The sequence below is a fragment of the Nerophis lumbriciformis genome, linkage group LG07 (assembly GCF_033978685.3).
Source record: "Nerophis lumbriciformis linkage group LG07, RoL_Nlum_v2.1, whole genome shotgun sequence".
Classification (NCBI taxonomy): Eukaryota; Metazoa; Chordata; class Actinopteri; order Syngnathiformes; family Syngnathidae; genus Nerophis; species Nerophis lumbriciformis.
The window spans coordinates 48,391,211-48,418,487 of NC_084554.2; the positions used below are offsets into that span (position 1 = coordinate 48,391,211).

Below are 27,277 nucleotides of genomic sequence, written 5' to 3' on the forward strand. Positions count from 1 at the left end.
CCGAGGGAGGCGATCGGGTGGCATCCTAACCAGATGCCCGAACCACCTCATCTGGCTCCTCTCGATGTGGAGGAGCAGCGGCTTTACTTTGAGCCCCCCCCGGATGACAGAGCTTCTCACCCTATCTCTAAGGGAGAGCCCTGCCACCCGGCGGAGGAAACTCATTTTGGCCGCTTGTACCCGTGATCTTGTCCTTTCGGTCATAACCCAAAGCTCATGACCATAGGTGAGGATGGGAACGTAGATCGACAGGCGGATCGGTGCGGCATCTTCAGTAATGCGGACGCTGTATCGATCCGTTGTGGTGAAGAAGGAGCTGAGCCGGAAGGCAAAGCTCTCAATTTACCTTCCGGCTCAGCTCCTTCTTCACCACAACGGATCGATACAGCGTCCGCATTACTGAAGATGCCGCACCGATCCGCCTGTCGATCTCACGATCCACTCTTCCCTCACTCGTGAACAAGACTCCGAGGTACTTGAACTCCTCCACTTGGGGCAGGGTCTCCTCCCCAACCCGGAGATGGCACTCCACCCTTTTCCGGTGTTGTTATATTCCTTAATATTTATTTATGCAAGTTTGAAGTATCAATTATCCAAATAGTTTTGTTTGCATATTTTCAGGATGTAGATATCTATATATATATATATATATATATACAGGGGCGCCGAAAAGGGGGGGTAAAGGAGACGGATTCTAGGGGCCCATGATGGAGGGGGGCCCAGAGAGGCCCCTAATGATGATGAAATTATAATACAGAAAAAATAATGACACTGTGTTGGGGGCCCTGTAAAGATTCTTTTCATGGGGCCCAAAATCCCTAGCGGCGCCCCTGTATATATATATATATATATATATATATATATATATATATATATATATATATATGTATGTATGAAATACTTGACTTGGTGAATTCTAGCTGTCAATATACTCCTCCCCTCTTAACCACGCCCCCAACCACGCCCCGCCCCACCCCTGACCACGCTCCCACCCCCCACCTCCCGAAATCGGAGGTCTCAAGGTTGGCAAGTATGGTCTCGTACAGTACAGGGGTCCAATTTTTTACCCCACTCACTAAAAAAATCACAGCATGTGGGGCCATTTTTTAAACCGATACAATTATAGATTTTTTTTTTTTTTACCTTTAGGGCTCCCTTCAAGTTTGATCCCGGGGACCCGCAAGGGTCTCAGTTATAAAAAAATGAAAAACAAGACATACAGTACAGGCCAAAAGTTTGGACACACCTTCTCATTCAATGGGTTTTCTTTATTTTCATGACTATTTACATTGTAGATTGTCACATCAAAACTATGAATGAACACATGTGGAGTTATGTACTTAACAAAAAAAGGTGATATCCTCTGCATACCGTTATCAGTAGCCAGAGGAGCCTGTTCAGTGCTAGACTGCTTCATCCCAAGTGCAGGACTAATAGACTCAAAAACTCCTTTGTCCCACACGCCACTAGACTGTACAACTCCTCTCTGGAGGAGAGGGGGGTACTAGGATGACAGGGGATGCAAGACAATAACAGTGCAATACTTTTTCATAACATGGTCACTACTGCCTAGTTTCTCTTGTTATATTCTTATTTTACTGTTATATTTTTATTCTCATTTTTGCTTTTTATTTTATTCTTTTTGTAATATTTTTCTATTTTTTTCCATTTATACCCCCATTATTTACTTTTTTAATTCGATCTCAATTCTGTACACTGCTGCTGGAATTGTACTTTTCCTGAGGGAACTCTCCTAAAGGAATCAATAAAGTACTATCTTTCTAACTGAAAACATGCTTTGTATTCTAGTTTCTTCTAAATAGCCACCCTTTGCTCTGATTACTTTTTTGTACACTCTTGCCATTCTCTCGATGAGCTTCGAGAGGAAGTCACCTGAAATGGTTTTCACTTCACAGGTGTGCTTGAAGCTCATGGAGAGAATGCCAAGAGTGTGCAAAGCAGTAATCAGAGCAACGGGTGGCTATTTTGAAGAAACGAGAATATAAAACGGCAGCATGGTGGGACAGGGCTTAGTGCATGTGCCTCACAATACGAAGGTCCTGAGTTCAATCCTGGGCTCGGGATCTTTCTGTGTAGAGTTCTCCGGCTTCCTCCCACCTCCAAAGACATGCACCTGGGGACAGGTTGATTAGCAACACTAAATTGGCCCTAGTGTGTGAATGTTGTCTGTCTATCTGTGTTGGCCCTGCGATGAGGTGCCGACTTGTCCAGGGTGTACCCCGCCTTCCGCTCGAGTGCAGCTGAGAAAGGCTCCTGCGACCCCGAAAGGGACAAGCGGTAGAAAATGGATGGATCGATGGAGAATATAAAACATGTTTTCAGTTATTTCCCCTATTTTTGTTCAGTACATAACTTTTAATGGGAACTAAATGCAATGTCTGAAAGGGGTACAAATTATTTCCAAAGCAGGACCTCCACCCAGACCAGGGGTCGGCAACCCGCGGCTCTAGAGCCGCATGCGGCTCTTTAGCGCCGCCCTAGTGGCTCTCTGGAGCTTTTTCAGAAATGTATGAAAAATGGAAAAAGATGAGGAGAAAACAATCTATTTTTTGTTTTAATATGGTTTCTGTAGGAGGACAAACATGACACTAACCTCCCTAATTGTTATAAAGCACATTGTTTGTATTAAACATGCTTCACTGATTCGAGTATTTGGCGAGCGCCGTTTTGTCCTACTAATTTTGGCGGTCCTTGAACTCACCGTAGTTTGTTTACATGTATAACTTTCTCCGACTTTCTAGGATGTGTTTTATGCCACTTCTTTTTCTGTCTCATTTTGTCCACAAAACTTTTAAGGTTGTGCATGAAAGGTGAGTTTTGTTGATGTTATTGACTTGTTGGAGTGCTAATCAGACATATTTGGTCACTGCATGACTGCAAGCTAATCGATGCTAACATGCTATTTAGGCTAGCTATATGTACATATTGCATCATAATGCCTCATTTGTAGGTATATTTGAGGTCATTTAGTTTCCTTTAAGTCCTCTTAATTCAATTTATATCCCACGACACACTATCTGTATGTAATATGGCTTTTAATTTTTTTGCCGTTCCAGACAGATTTGTTTTTTGTATTTTTGGTCCAATATGGCTCTTTCAACATTTTGGGTTGCCGACCCCTGACCCAGACAAACAATACAAGTACACAGTTCATGAAAAACAATATTTTTTGTTATTGTCATTGTAAGTGGGCCTAAACACTTATATTAGAAATGGAAATGACTGCTGTCATTTGATTATAATAATAAGAGAATGTTGTCTGTTTATCTGTGTTGGCTCTGCGATGAGGTAGCGACTTGTCCAGGGTGTACGCCGCCTTCCGCCCAAATGCAGCTGAGATAGGCTCCAGCACCCCCCGCGACACCGAAAGGGACAAGCGGTAGAAAATGGATGTATGGAGATTGAACTTGTTATTTAGTGAGGTTTGGGACAGGTGTGCTGCTGGTGTAGCCACAGTGTGCACGTCTGATGTTGCTCACATGGGCTCCACTCAATGCTCAGGGAGTTTTTGCCTTTGCTCACACACATGAAACATTAGAGGGAACATTGCTCATCTCTCTTTTTCGGACTTATCAGGTAGGTAGTGCCTTCTTCACTCATGCTTTAAGTGAGGGTTGATGAGGCAAAACTACAATCTTACCTACTTTTAGTCACATCCTGGCTATGGAATTTAAAATTAAGTGCGCAATTTGCCCAGAATCCACAGCAATAAAACACTTTATTCACTAAAATAATCCAATATGTCACAATTTAGATCCGTGCTAACAAATTAGCAAGGAGCTAACAGGTCGTGTGTGTGTGTCCTACCAGCTTCCGTCCACCTTCAACGCCAGCCAGGCCATGGCCTTCGACGGCTGTTTCCACGACAACGAGCTGGAGCTGACACCGTTCCCCCGCCTGGCTCAGGCCCCGACCTCTGACCCCCTCACGGCGCCCTCGCCGCTGCACAACACACACCCCCCGGTGGGGACCCGCCTTCACCGGCAGCGCTCGGTGCGGGAGAACGTGGACCTCCTGGTGAGCAACAGTTACATGATTGACTCGTACTCCCGCCTGGCCTTCCCGCTGTCCTACCTCCTCTTCAACACCATCTACTGGGGCCTCTACTCCTGAGCTGGAGTACCTGGAGATAACACCCAAACTAATTATCCATAAATGCTCCAACAGAGATTTCAAAGTGGATCTTCAGACTGTGAGGCGGTCACCATGCCAACCAGATTACACTACATGTCATTTTTTCATTTTTGTTCATACTTGAATATTCTCATTTTGAGGGGGAATTACGCAACTAAAATAAACCTACTTTTTCAAAGAGTCTTAATTCTTATCACATGCTCATCAAAGTATCTCCCATACCTTACATATTGTGTTGACGTATGGGGGGAATACTTACCACAACACAATTCATTCTCTGATCATGTTACAGAAAAGAGCAGTGCGGATCATTCACAACGTTGGTTTATTAGAACATACTCATAATCTGTTTATGCAATCAAAGTTGCTCAAATTTGATGACCTTGTTAAATATAATACATTAATAATCTTATATAAAGCATTTAACAAATTATTGCCGCCTAATCTACGTTTTTTTATAAGACGAGTGCAGGCTCATAACTTGAGAGGCTTTGGATAATTCTTATTGCCATACTTGCCAACCTTGACATCTCCGATTTCGGGAGGTGGGGGGTGGGTGCGTGGTCGGGGGTGGGGTGGGGCGTGGTTAAGAGGGGAGGAGTATATTGACAGCTAGAATTCACCAAGTCAAGTATTTCATATATATATATCTACATCCTGAAAATATGCAAACAAACTGTGTTTAGATAATTGATACTTCAAACTTGCATAAATAAATATTAAGGAATATAACATAACTTGGCTTCTGAGAGTTTCAAAATGTAATGAATAAAATGCTAAAGTTGTTGATAAACAAGCAATTATTTTAATAATGAAATATGGTCATTTTAAATGAATTATTATGATAATTTAAAATCAATTATTTCAAATATGTTTATTTTAATGTATAATTCTATGGCTGGATGTAATAAGGAGTCAAGAAAAAATACAAATTAAAAATACAATTAATTTTGATGTTTTTAGCAAAATATAGTAAAAATGTATTTAGTTTTTTTTTTTTAATTAATAAATATATTTATTTTTAGGTAAGATAAACATAATAATACAATTTATCTCTAGTCTGGATGATTTAGTTCTTGTCACCCTGTTGTCCTCCCGTCATGAAAAAAGGCTGTCCTCACTCAGGTCCGCATGGAGCTGGAGGGGGCGTGGCTTCCAAAATCGGGAGATTTTCGGGAGAATATTTGTCCCGGGAGGTTTTCGGGAGAGGCGCTGAATTTCTGGAGTCTCCCGGAAAATTCGGGAGGGTTGGCAAGTATGATTATTGCCGAGAGCTCAAATCACTCGTAAACGTTTTTGTGTGTCTGTATGCGGAGTAAAACTAAGGAACAAACTGGACTTTCAACACAAGCAATGCCAAACTATTAATCGATTTGAACTATTATACAAACGGGGTCTGGTTCAAATATAGAGATGAGGGTCTTTAATTTGACCTGCTGTTGTACTCTGTCTCAAAGTGTTAACATGTGCTCAATGTTTCCTTACCATTGTTGCTATGTTGTCTATTACCATTGTTGGTATTTTATCTATTACTATTATTGCTGTGTTGTCTATTACCATTGTTGGTATATTCATTATTCCTACATTGTTGATACAAATTGTTACAGTGTAATAATTATTGTTACCTGTGGTAATGCCACTATGATACAACATCTGTAATTATAATCATTGAACAAAGTAAGAGTGAAACTCATGTGAATAATCACTGAATGGAGAACTGGGGGTGGGATTAAATACATTATCTTCTTCCCACTCCCTTTCAGGCAAAACTGGACAATCACGCATTACATACTATACATTACCTTTTGCACTATATTAATTTATAATATGTGTTGTCAACTTTGTACTTTTTTATGTCATTCCCTGAAAAAAAAAAAAAAAAAAATGAAAGTGCTACTAAAAAATGTGGCATATTTTAAATAAACTCGGTTGGTAAATACAAAACTCCAGCGATATCATTGTTTACGGCATTTAAAAACGATTTGCGGTCATTACTGTTGCCATAGTAGCTCATGGCTTTTTTTCATTTTTTTTTTCAATGGCGGCGTCAGTCAACTGCGCACGCGCAACGAAATGATAACAATTAAGCCACGGGAACCCGCGCAGCCGCCTCATCACTTGGAAGAGTTTCACAAGTGAGTTTCTGACACAAATATGCGCCAAAAATGACAAGTTTCACATCAACGACAGAGAAATGGTACATATTTTATCTGGTTTAATTCGAGGCATGTCGCCAGCTCGCCGCTAACGTTAGCTGGCGGCTAACTAGCAAGCTAGGCTACATCAATCAAAGACGCTGACACCTAACTGTGTGTTTTTCCCCCAAATCCTGTAAATTAGCACCCTTAGCATCACTTCAAAGTCGTTTTAAAGGGCTTATCTTTTGTCTTCTTAACAAGTGTCGCTGATACAGCAGGAAACTGACGATGCTAACGAGCTTTTGCACGTGATGGGCGGATCGATGCCGAAAATCGGCGCCGCCGATACCAGATCCATGTATTCTAATGTCGATTCTCAAATCAAAATATTGTTACTTTAGTTATTAGAGATAACGGATATCATTAGAAGGAACACGGTGTAAAGTAACTAAATTAATGAGATCTTGTCGAAATTTAAAACGATTAGTGGAAACTACTTTTTCTTGCAGTACACACTGCGCATGTGCAGTGGCACTGTTCTATGCTCAGTCATTCAGGCTGTCATTTATTTGTTCATTTCAGAAAATGACTGGCAATTGAATTGAGTCATAGAGTATTACAAAGCAGCAAGTGTATTTGTGACTCTATACAGAGTTGATTATAAATCAGGTAACACATTCAGTGCAGAATGACGCCATTATTTGTTTCGCCCTTTATTGATCCCTGGGGGAAATTCGGCACCACAGTTTGCTCACACTAGACAATAAACACTATACAGCAGGGGTGTCAAACTCAAATACAGAGTGGGCCAAAATTTAAAACTGAACAAAGCCGCAGGCCAAGGTTGAACAAATTAACCTTTTAATAGGGACCCAAACAAGTTTTGCATTGAATATTGAACAAGCAAGGCTTATATAACTTTATAGTGACATGCAAAATCGAGTTTCAAATAATAATAATAATAATTAAAAAATATCAATGGCATATCAAATACAATTTAAATAAAATGTGAATGCCTTTTTTAAATTTGCAGCCTTCTGAGGTAAATATCAACATTAACTTTTTCCACAGGCTAATAAATTTTAAAATAAAATAACAATGAATAAACCAACCATTCAGGACTTTAAACTGCTCAGTTTGCAACACACTGATCTAATCTGATGTGCCCAAGCCAGATACCTGCCATCTTTTCTTGGATGCTAGTTCATTAATGTCGGGGCTCAGGCTTTGAGCTGAGGCAACCTTCATTATCGAACGAAGGTGTTCATCAATCATTATATCTCATAGTCTACCCGCACCACAGTCTTGGGGGCGTGCCTTAAAGGCACTGCCTTTAACGTACTCTACGAGCTGTCGTCACGTCCGCTTTTCATCCATTCTAACAATGTGCCGGCCCAGTCACGAGATATGTGCGGCTTCTGTACACACACACGTGAATGCAAAGCATACTTGATCAACAGCGATACAGGTTACACTAAGGGTGGCCGTATAAACAACTTTAACACTGTTAGAAATATACGCCACACTGTGAATCCACACCAAACAAGAATGACAAACACATTTTGGGAGAACATCAGCACCGTAACACAACATAAACACAACAGAACAAATACCCAGAACCCTTAGCAGCACTAACTCTTCCGGGACGCTACAAAGTACACCCCCGCTACCACCAAACCCAGCCCCCCACACACACACCTTGTAGCGTGTGTGTGTGTGTGTGTGTGTGGGGGGGGGGGGGGATAATATAAATATATTATACATATATTATGATGATTTCCCAAAATCAGAAACACTTGAAATAAACTCTTTGTTACATTTTATCAGACACATTAGGTATATTTGTACAATGTATCAGATCAGTATCACCGATACCAGCCTGACTATTTCACTGTTTAAGAAAATCAGTGGTATCGCGCATCCCTAGCTTTAGCTCAGAGGTGTCCCAAAGTACGCTCCAAGGGCCATTTGCGGCCCCCAGCTACTTTTTAACGACCCGCGGCACATTACATCCTAAAAATACTATTATAAAAAAACTAAAAAGTGGAAGAAAAGAAACGATAAAAAGTTTAATTGTTGACTCTAACAACACAAAGCCACCATGCAGGTTGTTTTTTTTTTACTTTGAACCTGTCATTGCTCACCAAATAATAACAATGTTATGAATATTTGTTATCTATTGAAGTTGCCAGTTAACTCATTTGAAATTTTCCACTTTGAAATATATTTTGTGTTGGCCATAAAAAACAAAGTTTTCTTTGACAAAAAGGGCATCAAACAAACAAACATTAAAAAAATAACAAAAATGTATAATCAATGGATAGATCTGAAGTTTACGTAGAAATTGAAGCGTTGAAAGTAAAATAAAATAACAAATATGCCTTATTTTTAACAATATTAAGAAATAACCCCTTTGATTTTAGTGATTTTTTTTCAAACTGTCATTGTTCAAAAAATATAATAAAATCAAGGTTGTTATGAATTATTGACCTATTTCAGGTTCCAATTACTTCACATCAAAATATTCTACTATGAAATTTTTTGGGGGGGAAATGTTGCATATTGTGTGTTTTTGCCATAAACAAATCGATTTTCTTTAACAAATAGAGCATAAAACATTTTTATAAAATGTTAAACTTTATACCAACAGACCTGAAATTGATCTACAGATTTAAGCGTTGAAAAAAAAAAAAAAAAAAAAAAAGACTTGTTTTTAACAGTTTTATGACTGAGACCCCCGGCACCAAACTTGAGGGAGCCCTAAAGGTTTAAAAAAAAAAATTTAAAATAAAAAATATCAAAATGGCCTCCGCAGTGTACGCCCCTCAGTGTAAGAAGTTTGGTCCCCCCTGCATTCGCTAATGTGTTTAGGTTTGATTTAACATGAACATAATTACATGATCATTTTGATGCTCATTCTAATAAAGGTCACTTTTTCAGAGCAATTTGATTATTTTAACAAAACAAAGTTGTTTGAAGTACTGTGTTTGCATTTATTTACTTAATGTGTTGTTATCATTTTGACTGCTTCCTGTCCAGTCTCCAAGGTGACTGTGGTCCCCATAGTCACATGACTTCAGATTGGAACCCACTTCCCACAGCAACGAGCTTAAAGCGCATAGAATAATAGTCATACATGTACTGTAGAGGAAGCTTTGTGCAGAGTGGGAGGGGCTAAAGTTGGGTAAATGAAAGAGAAAGGTGCCAGCGGGGGAGGGATGAGAGTTGAATGGTGGGACTTGGTGGGAGGGGTCTGTGCTGTTGTCCTGCGCTGTGATTGGGGGCCACTGGACCATGTGCTGACCTGGCTCACTGTATAGGCCTGCGGGGGCACACACACACACGTAGTGGAGTGTTGAGTGACAGGGACATGTGAACCCCTTCACATGTGCTATTCTGGGTGAGGGTCCAAGGGAGGGGAGATCGTAGGGGAGGAATAAGGCCGGGTGGGGAGTAGAGGCTCTTTTTCTTTCTGCGTGAGAGCGAGCCCACGTGAGGACCTGCTCATCTTGCGTCCTCTTGTGTGTACTTTCTCTGAAGAAGATGGGCTGCTGCTTTAGCAAGGAAGCCGGGCCGGGCCAGACCACCGAGACCAGCAGCCTGCTGCATCCCCCCACCCAGGACGGCCTCCACGAGTCCGTGGAGCAAGTGAGGCAACAGGCTGTGGCCATGGCTCAGCATGTGTGCCTGGAGGAGGAAGAAGCCGGGCCGGCCCAGCGGAACCCCCCCGACTACGACCAAGGTCATCCAGAACTTGACAAAAAAGCGCGTGTGATTGTTCGTGAGAAGAACCACCGAGCAGCGGTCTCTCACAAGGAGGATTTGGCTATTCTTATCTCGGCCGGCACAAGCGTACAAGAGGACCCGGGATCTGAAGCAGGCCTGACCCACTCCCCCGCGCACAGCTGTGACCCGGCTCCCTATATGGAGGTGCTCAGCCAGAGTCCGGCCAAACAGAACATTGTGCAGAACGCCACACTCCGAGCCTTGTGGTTCACTCAGAACCACGAGGGCCAGAAGCTCCCTAAGCCTGAAGGATTTTGGTCCGCTCCAGTCGACGCTGACACGGGCGACCCGAACTCGGCTCAACAGGTATCCCTCAGAACCGAGGATGGCGAGGAAAGCTGTATTGTCACTGCAACGCTGGGTCAGGACTTCCAAACGAGGACCCAGAGGTTCTACAGCATCTGCTCAATTGATGACCTGGACCATGAAGACCCCAGTCGCCCTCGAACGTCTGCTTCACAGACCTACTCACCTATCCCTCCCGTATCTGACCCACTACGCCTCAGCGGCGGTTCTGGAAAGCTCCCGGACGCTCATGTTAGTGACCCACCACCACCAAGTAAGACCTCTGAAGGTGATCCGTCAACGATGAAGCTTTCGGACCCTTCAAAGGTTCAAACCTCAAAGGAAGAACCTGTCACTTTCCAGGAGAGCCTAGTGGACTCTGTCCAACGTTCAAAACCAACCAGTGAAAGTCCCAAAGAAGTCCATTCCAGTGACATCCCAGAGCAGCACAACGAGGAGGACCTCTCATCACTGCAAGGTGGAGTTATCAGTGCAAGTCCTAGTGGGCAAGATGATGTCGTCCACAGCAGCTCGGCTCTCGCTGAAGTATCCTCTCTCTGGACCGTCTCCACACCGTCTCCTGAACTAACTGCTTCGTCCCACCACAGCGCTCTGACCACGTCCCCCTGGGGTCCCGTGTCCACATTTGAAGAACCTGATGAAGACGTGCGTGTACCAATCAGTTCACCTGTTCAAGTCCAGGTCACCTCAGAGAGTTCTGGAGCACGTCATGGGTCGGAACAAGCAAGCCCGAGCATGTTTTCCACATCCATGGAGGAGACCGGCATGAAGGTAGAAGGTCCACAGCAAGAGAGTCCTCAAGTAGAACTTGCAAATGGACCTGTGTGTGATGGAGAAGACATGATGACTTCTGACACTGATTTCGTCCAACTGGACACCTGTGCATGTCCAAACAGAACAGGTGTTCTGGATGAGGTTTCTTCCCAGCAGCGAGGCCACGGCTTCCTAGTGGAGCCGCACCAGCTGGACATTTATGCCTCCACCCCCTCCTATGAAATTCACTTCCTGGGTCAGGAGGCCCCGGCGCCCGCCGAGGAAGGCGAGTGCGAAGGTGGGATGAGGGAGATGGTGTCGGACCTGCTGGGAGAGGACTCCGACCCCTCCGGGTGCCACCTGGATCCCGAGTCCTGGATCAGGCCCGCTGTGGAGGGCGAATGCGAAGGATGGGCCAAAGGGGCGCCGCCAAGCCAGGGAGGGATGGGTGCAGGGGTTCTGTTGGGAGCGTTCCCATACGGCGCCATGATTCCTCCGGTACCGTGTGAGTGGGCGTGGCACACAGGAAACTCTCCAGCTGTAAGCGTTCCCTCCACACGCCGTAGTTGCTAATTACGGTAGAGAAGACCTCAGCCACCTGTTTCTGTGCAGACCCTGAACCCGGACGCTGAGGTCTGGACCGGATGCGACTACAAGTTCCTGCAGGCTCCGGAGCCATGGATGCTCCTCCCTCCCCAGCAGACGTTACTTCAAGGTGAGCACCACTTCCTCTTACTGTTCATGACGAGGAGTGTGCTTTTATTTCTCTCATTCTGTGCGGCCCCCCTGTAGGCGACACCAGCCTGGCTCAGATTGACGCGTGTCCCGTAGTGACGGAGAACCACATCCAACCAGAGCCCGACACAGGTCCCCGGGCAAAGCGCCGTTGTCTTTGCACGTCCAGTTTTCTGCCTGAGCTCATGGCGTCTTTGTATCGTTTTAGATGCTCTGATGGAACAGCTGAGGTCTGTGTTGGAGTTCTGTCTCAGCAGGTACCGTCCAACAGGACATAAAGTGGATAATGATTGGTCCAAATGCTCTTTTGTTGTTGCACGGTCGTTAATTAGCTGTGGTTTTTTTGCCAGGGAGCACCTGGCCAAAGACTTGTACCTTCAGTCTCAGATGGATGACGACCAGTACGTCTCCATAGCAACCCTGGCCGGCCTGGACGCCGTCAAGCCCATAAGTGTGGACCTTCAGCTTATCACGGATGTTGTCAAAAGTCAGTATTTTTCTATCTGCTTTCATGTTGGGTTGCATGATACAGATCACAAAAATGATATCAATTCTGATGATAATTCATTTTGATGACACATCCTTGTTGCAAATTTGATAGCAACAAGCCAACAAACACAATTTAGCTTTCTAAAACGTTTCTTATAAGTGTGGGAAGAGGGATAGCTAAACAGGCTACGCTGCACACCGTAGGAGGATATGAATGGACGGATAGACTTTATTTAACCCACATCGGGGAAATTATGCAGTGCAGTACAGAAACAAAACGTCCAGAACATGTACGGTAAAAAAACACCACATGAAAACAAGAAGAAAGTATCAAAGAACTCAAAGGACATAAAGACATTAAAAAGAACACAGAGCTGATACAATCAGTTGCCACTTCAGCTGTGCCATTTTTACATACAGCTACGAAATTAAATTAACCAATAAATTAGCAACAAATAATAAATATTGGCACGTACGATTGCACCGTAAATAGACAAACAAATCAAAAACACAATTTAAACAGCCACATATTGCACACTGCAGGGCCAGAGACAGGAGACCCAACAAAGTACCAACTAATCGTTAATGGTAAGATAAAGCTCTTGGACCTTAAACAAAGATAAATAAATAATAAATGATAAATGGGTTGTACTTGTATAGCGCTTTTCTACCTTCAAGGTACTCAAAGTGCTTTGACACTACTTCCACATTTACCCATTCACACACACATTCACACACTGATGGAGGGAGCTGCCATGCAAGGCGCTAACCAGCACCCATCAGGAGCAAGGGTGAAGTGTCCTGCTCAGGACACAACGGACATGACGAGGTTGGTACTAGGTGGGGATTGAACCAGGGACCCTCGGGTTGCGCACGGTGCAAGATGGGGTGGATCAGTACTAATATTGACAGTAAGGATACAAAATATATAATAATTTACCATTATCATTTAAAAACTCCGCAATCAATTCCAAGGACACATGATGACTTTAAGAGCAATAACCAAAGGATTTAAATCAGAGCCAATAATAGGGAATTATTTAAATCCATCCATCCATTTTCTACCGTTTGTCCCTTTCGGGGTCGCTGGAGCCTATCTAAATATTTAATAGATATTTTAGTTTAGTTTAGTCTTTATTTGAAGGGACAATGCACAGAAACATTAAGCTCAAAGACAGATATGTTCTATACCAGATTGCCGCATTTCCTTGAATTGCCGCCAGGTATATAGAATGCACCTGCCTAGAATTACCGCCGGGTCAAACTCGTTTCGCAAAATAATTAGCGCATGCTTAGCATTAACGCTGGGTCAAACTCGTTTCGCAAAATATTATTTTTATTAGCGCATGTCTAGAATTTCCTCCGGGTCAAACTCGTTTTGCAAAATAAAATTGGGGCGGTATAGCTCGGTTGGTAGAGTGGCCGTGCCAGCAACTTGAGGGTTCCAGGTTTGATCCCCGCTTCCACCATCCACGTCACTGCCGTTGTGTCCTTGGGCAAGACACTTTACCCACCTGCTCCCAGTGCCACACACACTGGTTTAAAAAATGTAACTTAGATATTGGGTTTCACTATGTAAAGCGCTTTGAGTCACTAGAGAAAAAGCGCTATATAAATATAATTCACTAATTAGCATATGCCTAGAATTTCCGCCGGGTCAAACTCGTCACGTCACGAGTGACACTTCACCTGTCATCATTTTCAAAATGGAGGAGGCTGATTTCAATAATTTAAAATCGCATAAAGGGAAGAAGATTAAGAGCTATTCAGTAGGTTTTAAGGTCCAAGCTATTGAATATGCTAAAAAGAACAGTAAGCAGCTATGTTTTATTAATATACCGTAGCTGCGTGTGTCAACTATGAGTCATTAAATGACTCCCGCCTCCTGGTGGTAGAGGGCGCTATAGTGATCCTTCTTGCGACTACTCGACTGCAGAAGAAGTGACAACAAGCAGCAACAGTGAGCAGCGATCGTTTATTTTTTCCTCTCGCTTGCACTTTTAACATGGAGGATTACATATCTAAAATAAAACAGTTTTTTAACTGGACTTTCAATCGAAGCAGGAGGTAATAATTAAAGGAATATCTCCATCGAGACAGAGAGACTTTTAAAACTGAAGAAAGATAAGGAAGACCTCTATAAACACGTTATCGATGCTTTTGTTCAGAAGAAGCTGCGCATGGACTTCATTTATAAGTAAAGGTAAGACCATAATAACGTTTTTTTTATTAAATGTGCTTTTCATGATGGTATCCTTGCATCACACTCAAATTTATAAGCGCAGGTCTAAATTTACCGCATGCCTTTGGTAAGCGCCGGAGTGAGAAGAGGTATTAAAATAATTAGCGCATGCTTACATTTACCGCATGCCTTTGGTAAGCGCCGGAGTGAGAAGAGGTTTTAAATTAATTACCGCCTCGGCGGCAATTCAAGGAAATACGGTATACCTAAATTAATGGGATGCAAAAATCATGCAATAGAATTATGACAATAAAATCATACTATAGCATGTAATCAAATTTAAAAAAGTCATAAAATGCCCTTTCATTGACACATACTTAATGTACAATACAACCACACCTCATTTACATCATCACACAAAGACAATACATGCTCTTGTTCACATCTGTCCTCATTTGTAAAAACAGTCATGATTTTAACAGACACGCCTCACAATTTACAACAAAAATGCTCTCATGGATAAATATAATACACATTAAGTGTACGTGTCAATCACAGTGCCCACCTTAGTGACCATGTGAGCAGCTTTGATTGCTCCAAAGCCACTTTTTTAAACTTCAATTGTGAATGAAGACTACCGGTAATCTGTTAGACTTTTCAAGTTTGTTGTGAGGTCGTTCCATTCCTTTATCGCTTTGTATGAAAAGGCTGATTGTGCAAAAGATGTTTTACATCTGGGTACGCTATTGTTACATCTCCATCCTGTGTTTTTGTCTGATTATAATTGTGATCAAAAATGGAATCATTCAATGATCTTGAAAATGTGAAGTTTCAGAATGAACATTGGTATAACCAATACTGCCCCTGTAACTACTTGGTATTGGATGCATACCCACATTTTTATTATCGTCCCAAACTGATGTACAGTATCCAAACAGAAGAAAAAGTGCTTATTAGCTACAGAAGTGTAGCTACAAACATGTTGCAACAGAAAGTAAGCGGATATAAATAGTAAATTAGCAAGTAGATTAATAACCGTTGTGAGAAAATAATACTACTGGAAATTATGCAGTGTGTCCGCAGCCAAATTAGGCGCCTTTGTAGCCCGTTTTGTTTATCATTTACATACCAAATAATATATAGTAGGCCTATGAACTTTTGTGCACCACACGATTCGATTTGATTCTTGAGGGTAACGATTCAAAATAATAACATTGGGTGCCAGTTTTATGATTAACTACATCCATCCATCCGTTCCTGATTAAAATAAATAGCTCTGATAAAATTAACATTTTAACCCAAACATTTAATAAGGCAAGAAAAGTAGTACCGGTATCCAATACTTCTCTTTTCAAAAGTAAATATGTACAGCAGATATGATCATCTACATCAGAGGTGTCCAAATTTTTCAATTTGACCGGTGAGACTGTCATATGAGTTCAACAAAGCATTGCACCGCACCGCAGAGTGCTTTTAAAATAATCTTAAATACCAGTAAGTCTCTGAAATATACATAATTGCTGCCATTTTGTGGACAATGTGAGTAAAACAGGTCAATGACTCTTGAAGGTACTTTGATTCATAGAACAGCATTTACTTATACGACACAATCTAAACAACCTTCTCTAGTCATGGTGCAAAAAAACCCAAATGCAATTAAAGTAAAGTTAAAGTACCAATGATAGTCACACACACTAGGTGTGGTGAAATTTGTCCTCTGCATTTGACCCATCCCCTTGTTCACCCCCTGGGAGGTGAGGGGAGCAGTGGGCAGGATTTTTGGTGTTTTAACCCCCAATTCCAACCCTTGATGCTGAGTGCCAAGCAGGGAGGTAATGGGTCCCATTTTTATCATATTTGGTATGACTCGGCTAGGGTTTGAACTCACAACCTACCGATCTCAGGGCGGACACTCTAACCACTGGCCCACTGAGTAGCATATAGGTCAACACACATAGATATTATGAAAAACGCCCAAACACCAATAAAATTACACCCATTTAAATCCATTAGAGTGTGTGATGGGGAAAATGTAAAACACTCTCTCTACTCTTATCCATCTTTGATTGATTACAAAACTTTAAGAAGGGCGTCATGGAAGTAAACAAGGTAGGAGTCAAAATTTCACATACTCTTATATAATTAATATAATTGGATATTATTAATTATATATCGCCCGAAAGGGACAAGCGGTAGAAAATGGATGGGTGGATGGATATCCATCATATTAATATAATATGTACACACACACACACACACACACACACACACACACACACACACACACAGTTACTTTACTTGCAATCAGCTTTTGGCCCCCGGCCACATTTTTTTTTGCCCAATGCGACCCCCTAGTCAAAAACTTTGGACACCCTGATCTAAATCAACAATATGATTTGCCTGAGTACCTTGACAGAACACATTAAAAAAAAAATGTTTCTTTTTAAATTAGATTTTTTTTTTATAATCGAGAAAGTATTGATACAAATAAGAATCTCAATTAATTCGAAAATAGATTTTTTTGACACCCCTGATATATATGGTTATTGCAGGAGGCTGCAATACACAGTACAGGCCAAAAGTTTGGACACACCTTCTCATTTCAATGGGTTTTCTTTATTGTCATTTATTTACATTGTAGATTGTCACTGAAGGCATCAAAACTATGACACCTGTAAAGTGAAAACCATTTCAGGTGACTACCTCTTGAAGCTCATAGAGAGAATGCCAAGAGTGTGCAAAGGGTGGCTATTTTGAAGAAACTAGAATATAAAACATTAGGGCTGCGAATCTTTGGGTGTCCCACAATTCGCTTCAATATCGATTCTAGGGGTCACAATTCGATTCAAAATCAATTTTTTTCGATGGAACGCGATTCTCGATTCAAAAACGATATTTTCCCGAATCAAAAGGATTCTCTATTCATTCAATACATAGGATTTCAGCAGGTTCTACCCCAGTCTGCTGACATGCAAGCAGAGTAGTAGATATTTGTAAAAAGCTTTTATAATTGTAAAGGACAATGTTTTATCAACTGATTGCAATAATGTAAATTTGTTTTAACTATTAAATGAACCAAAAATATGACTTATTTTATCTTTGTGAAAATATTGGACACAGTGTGTTGTCAAGCTTATGAGATGCGATGCACGTGTAAGCCACTGTGACACTATTGTTCTTTTTTATAAATGTCTAATGATAATGTCAATGAGGGATTTTTAATCACTGCTATGTTGAAATTGTAACTAATATTGATACTGTTGTTGAGAATATTCATTTTTGTTTCACTACTTTTGGTTTGTTCTGTGTCGTGTTTGTGTCTCCTCAATTGCTCTGTTTATTGCAGTTCTGAGTGTTGCTGGTCGGGTTTGGATTTGGAATTGGATTGCATTGTTTTGGTATTGCTGTGTACTGTTTTGTTGGACTGATTAGTTTAAAAAAAATGAAAACATTTTTTTTTAATACAAATAAAAAAAATCGATTTAAAAAAATTGAGAATCGATTCTGAATCGCACAACGTGAGAATCACGATTCGAATTCGAATCGATTTTTTTCCCACACCCCTATAAAACATGTTTTCAGTTATTTCACCTTTTTTTGTTAAGTACATAACTCCACATGTGTTCATTCATAGTTTTGATGTGACAATCTACAATGTAAATAGTCGTGAAAAAAAAAAAAAACATTGAATGAGAAGGTGTGTCCATTTCAGGCCATATCGCTCAGCCCTACTTTCATGCCATGGCTCACATCTCTTCACTCCTCAGCTCTGCCGCATGTTCAGATGGCGCCTTGCGGACTGAAAGTGCGACCGAGTCAAAGTCAGTACGTCCTCATCCTGCGCGAGATCCCCAGCAGCACATCTCGCGAGGAAAGACACGCCCCAGCCTCCATTGTTATCCTCTCCTCTCACACCAGGCATGCCCTGAAAGTAATCTGTTACTTGTTCTGCAGGAAGTAGAAGCACTCTTCTGTGACGAAAACCTGCCCAAGTTCCTCAGCTGTGAGTTTGTCAGCAGCGACAACTGGTTCGTCACCTTTAGGTCGGAGGCCGACGCCCACCAGGTAAATTATACATGTGTGATGTTCGCATCCCGTCGTCCGGTCGGAAAACGCTGCGTTTACGTCCTCAGGCTTTCAAGTACCTGCGAGAGGAGGTGCAGGTGTTTCAGGGGAAGCCCATCATGGTGAGGATGAAGGCCAAAACCACAATGTTCGCTTCCCGTGCGCCCGTCAACGGCTACAGCCCGGCCCAGGTCAACATCATGGGCGATCAATCTTTTCTGCCCCCGGCCGCCTACCAGCAGATGTACGATTTTGCCTACCCCGCCTGGTCCGATTCGGCATACTCCGACGGTGCTGAGGTGAGTCTGCTTATGAACACTTCCTCCTCACAGTTCTCATCCATCTTGGATCGTCTCTTCAGCCGCCTGAACTCAATGACGCTCTGAATGGGTTCCCAGCAGCTCCTCGCTTCAAGCCTCACGTCCCACGCAGGAACGGGTAGGCAGCAAGGACCTTCTGCTTCCTGTTGTGACACTCAACATGGCTGACCCGCCCGTCATTGTTCCTCTCTAGCAGGAGGGGCGCGAGGACGTCCAGCTCGGATCAACTCACAAATCATCACTCCTTACACCCAGCGGAGCAGTCCTCAGAAGAACGCTCCTCGTTCTCGAGGTCGGGTCGGGGTTGGTCGCACTCTCGAGGAAATGCGTCTCATCAAAACAGAAGGTACAATAAGCAGCCTGCGGTGACAGCTTTTAAGGTAGGAAGGTTAAGACACGCATCACTTGGGATGTGTACTGATTCCGGTACTTTTTTGGCACCGACCGAATCCCGCCGGTCTTATTCTGACTCACGTAAAATCCAACGGTCCCATGTTTTGGTACCTCACTGGAAAAACTCACAATCTCATCAAGTATATATTTCTCATTTCTAGTCCAAATATCTAAACAAGTCACCATACCCTGATAAACTTCACAATAGTAGTAAGTATAGCTAACAATAAGTTTTAATTAGAGATGTCCGATAATGGCTTTTTTGCCGATATTCCGATATTGTCCGACTCTTAATTACCGATTCCGATATCAACCGATACCGATATATACAGTCGTGGAATTAACACATTATTATGCCTAATTTTGTTGTGATGCCCCGCTGGATGCATTAAACAATGTAACAAGGTTTTCCAAAATAAATCAACTCAAGTTATGGAAAAAAATGCCAATTTATTATTGAAGTCACAAAGTGCATTATTTTTTTTAACATGCCTCAAAACAGCAGCTTGGAATTTGGCACATGCTCTCCCTGAGAGAGCATGAGGAGGTTGAGGTGGGGGGGATGTAAGGGGTAGCGGGGGGTGTTTGTTGTAGCGTCCCGGAAGAGTTAGTGCTGCAAGGGGTTCTGGGTATTTGTTCTGTTGTGTTTATGTTGTGTTACGGTGCGGATGTTCTCCCGAAATGTGTTTGTCATTCTTGTTTGTTGTGGGTTCACAGTGTGGCGCATATTTGTAACAGTGTTAAAGTTGTTTATACGGCCACCCTCAGTGTGACCTGTATGGCTGTTGACCAAGTATGAATGCATTCACTTGTGTGTGTGTAAAGCCGTAGGTATTATGTGATTGGGCCGGCACGCAAAGGCAGTACCTTTAAGGTTTATTGGCGCTCTGTACTTCTCCCTATTTCCGTGTACACAACAGCGTTTTAAAAAGTCATAAATTTTACTTTTTGAAACCGATACCGATAATTTCTAAAATTACATTTTAAAGCATTTATCGGCCGATAATATCGGCAGTCCCATATTATCGGACATCTCTAGTAATTTTCTTTCTCAACAAATCTTACCAAGACAATTTTGACTTGTTCCATTTGCTCATTACAAGCAAAAATCAATCAATCAATCAAGGTTTATTTATGTAGCCCTTAATAACAAGTGTCTCAAAGGGCTGCACAAGCCACAACGACATCCTCGGCTCAGATCCCACATCAGGGGAAGAAAAAAACTCAACATTAGGGCGCAACAAAAAACACACCATAAACTATACACTACCATCTAACATCTTAGACTTGCAGCTGTAATTGTAACTCAATGTCATACTTGCAAATTAGATTTAGAAGTCTGACAATATGTAACAACTGGACAACAGTTATCATAATCAGCTCATTTTTAAATGAGATATTATTATTGTAAAAAATTAATTTATTAACACACACAAAAGTACCGATAATTGGTACTGTTATCGATTCCCAGGTACCGGGAATTTGTACCGTATCGGTTCAAATGTGAACGATACCCATCCCTACACATCATATGCTTCTGATGTGATTCCTCACAGCCAATTCATGAAAAAACGACAATGACCTTTTATAATGAAATATGCTAAAATACGCTATGTTGACGCCCCACAGACTCGCCGTCTAAATTAGACGTTTGCATGTTTACCGTATTTTTCGGACTATAAGTCGCAGTTTTTTTCATAGTTTGGCCGGGCTCCATTGCGACTTATATATGTTTTTTTCCTTCTTTATTATGCATTTTCGGCAGGTGCGACTTATACTATGGTGCGACTTATACTCTGACATCGGCTAGAAACAAAGATATTGGCTAGAAACAAAGAGAACGGGTGATGATAAAGGATATTTGAGAATATTTCTGTTTTCATGTTCTATACTCATATTTAACGGAACTGATGAGGTATTTTTGTTGGATGTCTTTACTACAATGACAAATCTTACTTTTGGTATGTAGAGAGCAATTTGAATGAATAAATGGTCATTTTCTTTTTTTGCTGTGGTTATATACGTTAAATACCGTATTTTCCGGAACCATAAGGCGCATCGGATTATAAGGCGCATTAGAGGAGTCATATTATTATTTATTTTTTTCTAAATGTAAAAGACTTCCTTGTGGTCTACATAACATGTAATGGTGGTTCTTTGGTCAAAATGTTGCATAGATTACGTTTCACAGATCATCTTCAAGCTGCTTTCTGACAGTCGCTTCAGGATGTGGGCGGTCTTATTTACGTCGCTCACCTTAGGCAGCGTCTTCTCCCCGTCATCTTTGTTGTAGCGGTGTAGCGTGCAAGGACGGGAGTGGAAGAAGTGTCAAAAGATGGAGCTAACTGTTTTAATGACATTCAGACTTTACTTCAATCAATAACGGAGCAGCATCTCCTCATCCGTGGCTCACTAGTACAGTAAAAACGGAAATGTGTCCCGTGAAGAACCGTCCGACCGGAACTCTCAAATAACTAAAGTTACTTGGGTGAATAAAGTAAACTCACTACACCGGTATGTTTTAGTGCTTTCATGGCAGATATAAGTAAGAACTTTAGGTGTCGGCACGGACTACAAAGGCGGACTTGCGCAATTTTTCAGGACATATACAGATCCCAAATACAGATCAGCAGGTACCAGAAGGTAAGAAAAGTTGCTTTTGCATAATATTGTGAAACAAAAACGCCAGATAATATGTCTTACTATACACACACACCATAATAATACTCGAATGTTGAAGCACAGTACAATCCATCAAGCGGTGCGGCTTCATAACTTACCAAAGTTGTACTAAAACATTTTGATAGATTTTTGAGCGCTGTGTGTAATGTTCTATATTTTCAATGGAACATATAAAATGTTGGTGTTATTTACTTGAGTCATATTGCAGTCTACACGTATCTCTTATATGTGACTGCCATCTACTGGTCACACTTATCATTTCACCATGTACCAAATAAAATAGCTTCGAGGTCGGTAAGCAAAACCAGAATTATTTCGTGCATTAGGCACACCGGGTTATAAGGCGCACTGCCGAGTTTTGAGGAAAAAAAATATTTTAAGTGCGCCTTATAGTCCGTAAAATACGGTAAGTTATTTTAGCTTACGTTGCACTGAGACGTAAGTCACTTTGCATGTTTTAATGCAGTGTAACTAGACCGTAGTTATGTCGATGTTGCTATTTAACAATACTCCAACACGTGTACAATCCATACAGGGTGTTAGTTACTATGGTAACGAAACAGAATGTAACTAGGTACAACTAACTCCTCTCATTTTCAGGTCTTTAAATGGAAACCGGGGGAGAAGAGAGAACCCACGTTCGGGGGCCAAAACGTTACGTCACGTAAGACTGAACGCCTTATTTGTTTCTTTACGTGCAACTTTGACATTGTGTGTGTGCGCGTGCGTGTGTGTGTGTGTGTAGAAAACCTCATCGCCTCCTCGCCAGCCGTCCCCCATCGAGCTCGGCGTCTCAAACTTTCCTCCGCTCGGTGTGCAGAAGAATTGCGAGCCAGCGGAACCTACATCCAGCAGCCACCAGGAGATCCCCAGTGAGGTAAAGCTCCTTCTTTGCTGCTGGTTTGCTACTGGTGTGCCGTGTGGAAGACACTCAAGCTGGCTTGTGATTCTCCAGCCTCACAAGAAGCTGAGCTACGCCGCGATCTGCCAGAGGTCTTCGTCCGACGGGTCAGCGCTGCCCGCTGAATCAGCCTCAGAATCTCCCTCTGCCCCTTTGTCACAGTAATTGTGAGTCATATTAGCTTTTTGCACTGGTGGTTTTAGTGTAGTGGTGTGGCTTTAAAATCATTCACATTTATTCATATCATTTTATTACTTTTGTCTTCTTTTGTTGTAGTTCCAGTGGATTGTTGTGTTTCACGGTGTTATGTTGCGGTGGGGGCACTTCCTCACTTGGGGCCCTATTCTGTGTTTTTTTTACGCGCTCAAAGTTACGTACGTTCCTCTTATTCCTATTTTCCCATCCGCCCCATGTAAGTGAGGCAAAAGTGCGTAAGTGTGGAATGAAGGCGGATTTTGCTCTCACACCTTTTTTTGCGTTAAAATTGTGGAGAGTGCAGTTTTAGTAATACTTGAGAATGTCAGTGAAACCAATGAAAAAGATGACACTTCAAATTTGACAAGGCCGTATTAATCCAGGCAGTGCTTGTCACGTAAACGTGTGTTGTCATGGTGATGTAGTGTCTTTATTCATGCTACAGCATGTCATCTTCATGGATGCATGTGAATAATAATGTGTACCGTTTTTTCGGACCATAGGGCGCACTGAATATAAGGCGCACTGCCGATTAGGTCTTTTTTCATACAAAAGGAGCACCGGATTATTAGGCGCCATAAAGGGGTCATATTATGATTTTTTTTTCTAAATGTAAAACACTTCCTTGTGGTCTACATAACATGTGATAGTGGTTCTTTGGTCAAAATGTTGCATAAGTTATGTTTACAGACCATCTTCAAGTCGCTTTCTGACAGTCAAAACGGCGGTTTTGTGGGCGGTTTTATTTACGTGGCTCACCTTCGGCAGCGTCTTCTCCCCGTCATCTTTGTTGTAGCGGTGTAGCGTGCAAGGACGGGAGTGGAAGAAGTGTCAAAAGATGGAGCTAACTGTTTTAATGACATTCAGACTTTACTTCAATCAATAACGGAGCAGCATCTCCTCATCCGTGGCTCACTAGTGCAACAACAACGCCGGAAATGAGTCCCGTGAAAAACCGTCCGACCGGAACTCTCTAATAATTAAAGTTCCTTGAGTGAATTATGTAAACTCACTACAGTGGTAGTTTTTAGCGCTTTCATAGGAGAGATATAAGTTAGAACTTTACGTTACTTTATATTAGAAATGGCAACAGCGGAGGATGAAGTCCACATAACAAGAAGATAGAGAAAAAGAAGAAGCTTATCGACTATGGCATCAGCACGCACTACAGTGGCGGACTTGCGCAAATTTTCAGGACTTATGCAGATCTCAAATACACATCAGCAGGCACCAGAAGGTAAGAAAAGTTGGTTTTGCATAATATTGTGAAACAAAACGCCAGCTAATATGTCTGCTAATGGGTGCCATTTTGCGGTCCTTATATACACAAACCATAGTAATACTTGTATCTCTTTGACTACAGTAGCTGTAATGGGCCGACAACCCATCAAGCGGTGCGGCTTCAAAGTCATACTAAAACATTTTGATAGATTTTTGAGTGTCGTGTGTAATGTTCTTTATTTTCAATGGGACATTTAAAGTTTTGGTGTTGTTTACTGGCGTCATATTGCAGTCTACACGTATCTCCTATGTGTGATTACCATCTACTGGTCACACTTATCATTACACCATGTACCAAATAAAATTGCTTCCAACAGAATTATTCCGTACATTAGGCGCACGGGGTTATAAGGCGCACTGTCGATTTTTGAGAAAAGATTCTTGGGGAGATGATTAGGTTCAGACCCGATTCTCTTATCAACACAATTGTCAATTGGAACCAATTTTCGCAATGTATTACTTGGTATAATAATTATAATACAATTTTTTCAAAACAGGTTGCAGGTCCGAAAAGCTCCTTCCAGTTGCATGGAGATGGCTTAAAAATGAATTTTTATTTTAAAAATATTAATAAAAACTATGTATATGTGTGTGTGCGTGTATATATATATATATATATATGTATGTATGTATATATATATATATATATATATATATACACACACACACACACACACATACATATACATGTGTATGTATGTATATACATACATATACATGTGTATGTATGTGTGTGTGTGTGTGTGTATATGTATATATATATATATATATATATATATATATATATATATATATATATATATATGCATACATATACATGTGTATGTACATATCTACATACAGGTATGTGTATGCTTATGTGTGTGTTATTTTTTTTTTTAAATGTAATCGATTTTTGAAAATTATGAATAGATTTAGAACCGGAACAAATAAAAATGCCATTCGTATGTGAATTGATATTTTGTGCACTCCTAGTAAATGTCCAGGATGTTCAAACGGCAGATATACGCGCGTCCCCTTCCGCTGTGGTCGCCCTCTTGAGACCATGATGTGAATTTTGATATTTGATAGTCAATAGAGAGTGGCATTATGGTCCTTTTATCCAAATCTCTGTTGATGTTTTCAAGTGTCGTGATTGAAGCGAGTAGAATATAGTTTTTTGGAAGTTTATTTTATTATTTTATAATGAATGTGATGGGCACTGCATGTAAAGTTCCAGTGCAATATAAAGTTTCACCTTTTTGGGCCGCAGGACTTTTTCCAAACTTAGAGGCGCTCAAGAGAAAGTACTTAATTCAATGGGAGAATACATGGGAGGCCAGGTTTGACATGGAACGCCCACATTTAAAGGTTGTTCCAGCCTTATTGGATGAACGCATGCAAGGACAGACTTTAAGAATGCTGCGCAGTAGCGCCCCTTTTTCATTTCCCACCAACAATAAGACAAAAGCACAGAATTTTTGCATGACTTTCATTTTTATTCTTTTTTAGTATGCAATTCCTTTTAATATTTAATGACCGTTTGTAAACTTGGAAGTTTTGACTGTGACACAGAGTCCGTTTTTGTCTAAAATGCCATCGGCAAGTGTGAGTTTGTACAGATGTAAATATTACTGAGAAATATTAAAGTAAGTGCCTTTTGGTTGTAAACTGTCATCTGTCTGATTGAGCAAACATAACAAGCGTTATAAATGGGTCAGAACAGGTCTGCTGCAGTTACCAAGTATTATCCAGTAGGGGGCAGGTGAGTACTATCACAACATTGCTGCAGGATGATGTGATTCCTTGTGGGCAAATCCAGTGAATGAATGAATACACAACAATTCTCTGATCTCTGCTGCATTATTAAGTATTATATGACCTTATGATATTATGCTGGTTTAATTTGCAGATGTGGGAGGGGACATGTTGCTGCTGAAAAATGCATCATCATGATGAATACAGGTTATGTATTTGGAACAGATGATAATCAGATGTTTTGTATTATTACTGCAACAGCATATTGTATTGCAGTATTGCAATATACATAAAGCATTTTTTTACACTTATGGATCTGTCATTGATCTATCAATCTATCCGAACCACAAAATGTTTTATATACAGTCATCCCTCGTTTATGGCTCTTAATTGGTTCCAGCCATGACCACGATAAATGTATTCCCAGAATTATAAATCTGATATTTTCATAGCAAGCATCAAACACCTACTTATGACTTTTTAGATACATTTTCCAACATTATGAGAGCCCTCTGGACATGAAATGATACCCGTTAGTCACTTTTACAGGCTTTTAATCCAAAATAGTAATGCTGTTTGAGGCTGAGCCAATCAGTGGTCATTAACTGAACAGCTCGCTCTGTTTGGGTTGGTCTACTTTAGTGGCCAATACTACTGTAGTATTGATATTTTTTTAACTTATTTAGTCATTTTAATGATTGCAAATGCTTGAATTAGGACCAACAAATTGTACAATATGCCTTAAAAATAAAATGTCCCTCCAAAAAATATGCAATGTTTTGTAGCCGCAATATTGTATATTGTACCAAATCAAAGAATGCGGGGGCCAGTTTGGAATTTTTCACTTTTAAATCCTGTACAATACATATTTTCTTTTAAAGAACTAAAATATGCAATTTCAGTAAAGGTTTCGTGTGAATGCTGATGAGCCAAAGCCAAACTGAAATGCTAACAGTTTGCACGCTTGCCAGATAACGTCAATTAACAAAAAATGTTAGCAAAAATGTGCCAAAACGATAGCAAGCTTACAGTTAGCATTAATGAAAGGCCAAAATGTGTGTTGGTAAATTGGCTAAACCATCTAGCAAAAGGGTCCCCAAACTTTTTGACTCAGGGGGCTGCATTGAATTAAAAAAATAAAATATGTATATATATATAT

General features: G+C 41.2%; 2 protein-coding genes across 4 annotated transcripts in view; both read left to right on the forward strand.

Annotated features, from left to right (window-relative positions):
• LOC133609394 (gamma-aminobutyric acid receptor subunit rho-3-like) overlaps positions 1-4,559 on the forward strand; it is a 29,263-nt gene extending 24,704 nt beyond the window's left edge. Inside the window, exon 10 of the mRNA XM_061964950.2 lies at positions 3,832-4,559. Coding sequence (XP_061820934.1) covers positions 3,832-4,134 — 303 coding nt within the window. The 3' untranslated portion in view covers positions 4,135-4,559. The remainder of the gene's footprint in view (positions 1-3,831) is intronic.
• Positions 4,560-9,780: 5,221 nt separating this feature from the next.
• LOC133609393 (uncharacterized) lies at positions 9,781-26,169 on the forward strand. 3 transcript variants are annotated; one of them, XM_072913544.1, is made up of 14 exons: positions 9,781-11,678; positions 11,751-11,853; positions 11,931-12,005; positions 12,082-12,130; positions 12,224-12,360; positions 18,312-18,413; positions 18,497-18,609; positions 18,678-18,908; positions 18,971-19,047; positions 19,123-19,275; positions 22,605-22,668; positions 22,750-22,881; positions 22,960-23,072; positions 25,634-26,169. In XM_072913544.1, exons 1-13 carry the CDS (start codon positions 9,837-9,839, stop codon positions 23,068-23,070), a joined length of 3,189 nt encoding a protein of 1,062 aa, XP_072769645.1. In that variant the 5' UTR covers positions 9,781-9,836; the 3' UTR covers positions 23,071-23,072; positions 25,634-26,169. The 3 variants fall into 3 exon arrangements, with proteins under 3 accessions (XP_072769645.1, XP_072769646.1, XP_072769644.1); XM_072913545.1 differs by lacking the exon at positions 25,634-26,169 and having other exon boundaries at positions 19,126-19,275; positions 22,960-24,976; XM_072913543.1 differs by lacking the exon at positions 25,634-26,169 and having other exon boundaries at positions 9,782-11,678; positions 22,960-24,976.
• The last annotated feature ends 1,108 nt before the right edge of the window (positions 26,170-27,277 follow it).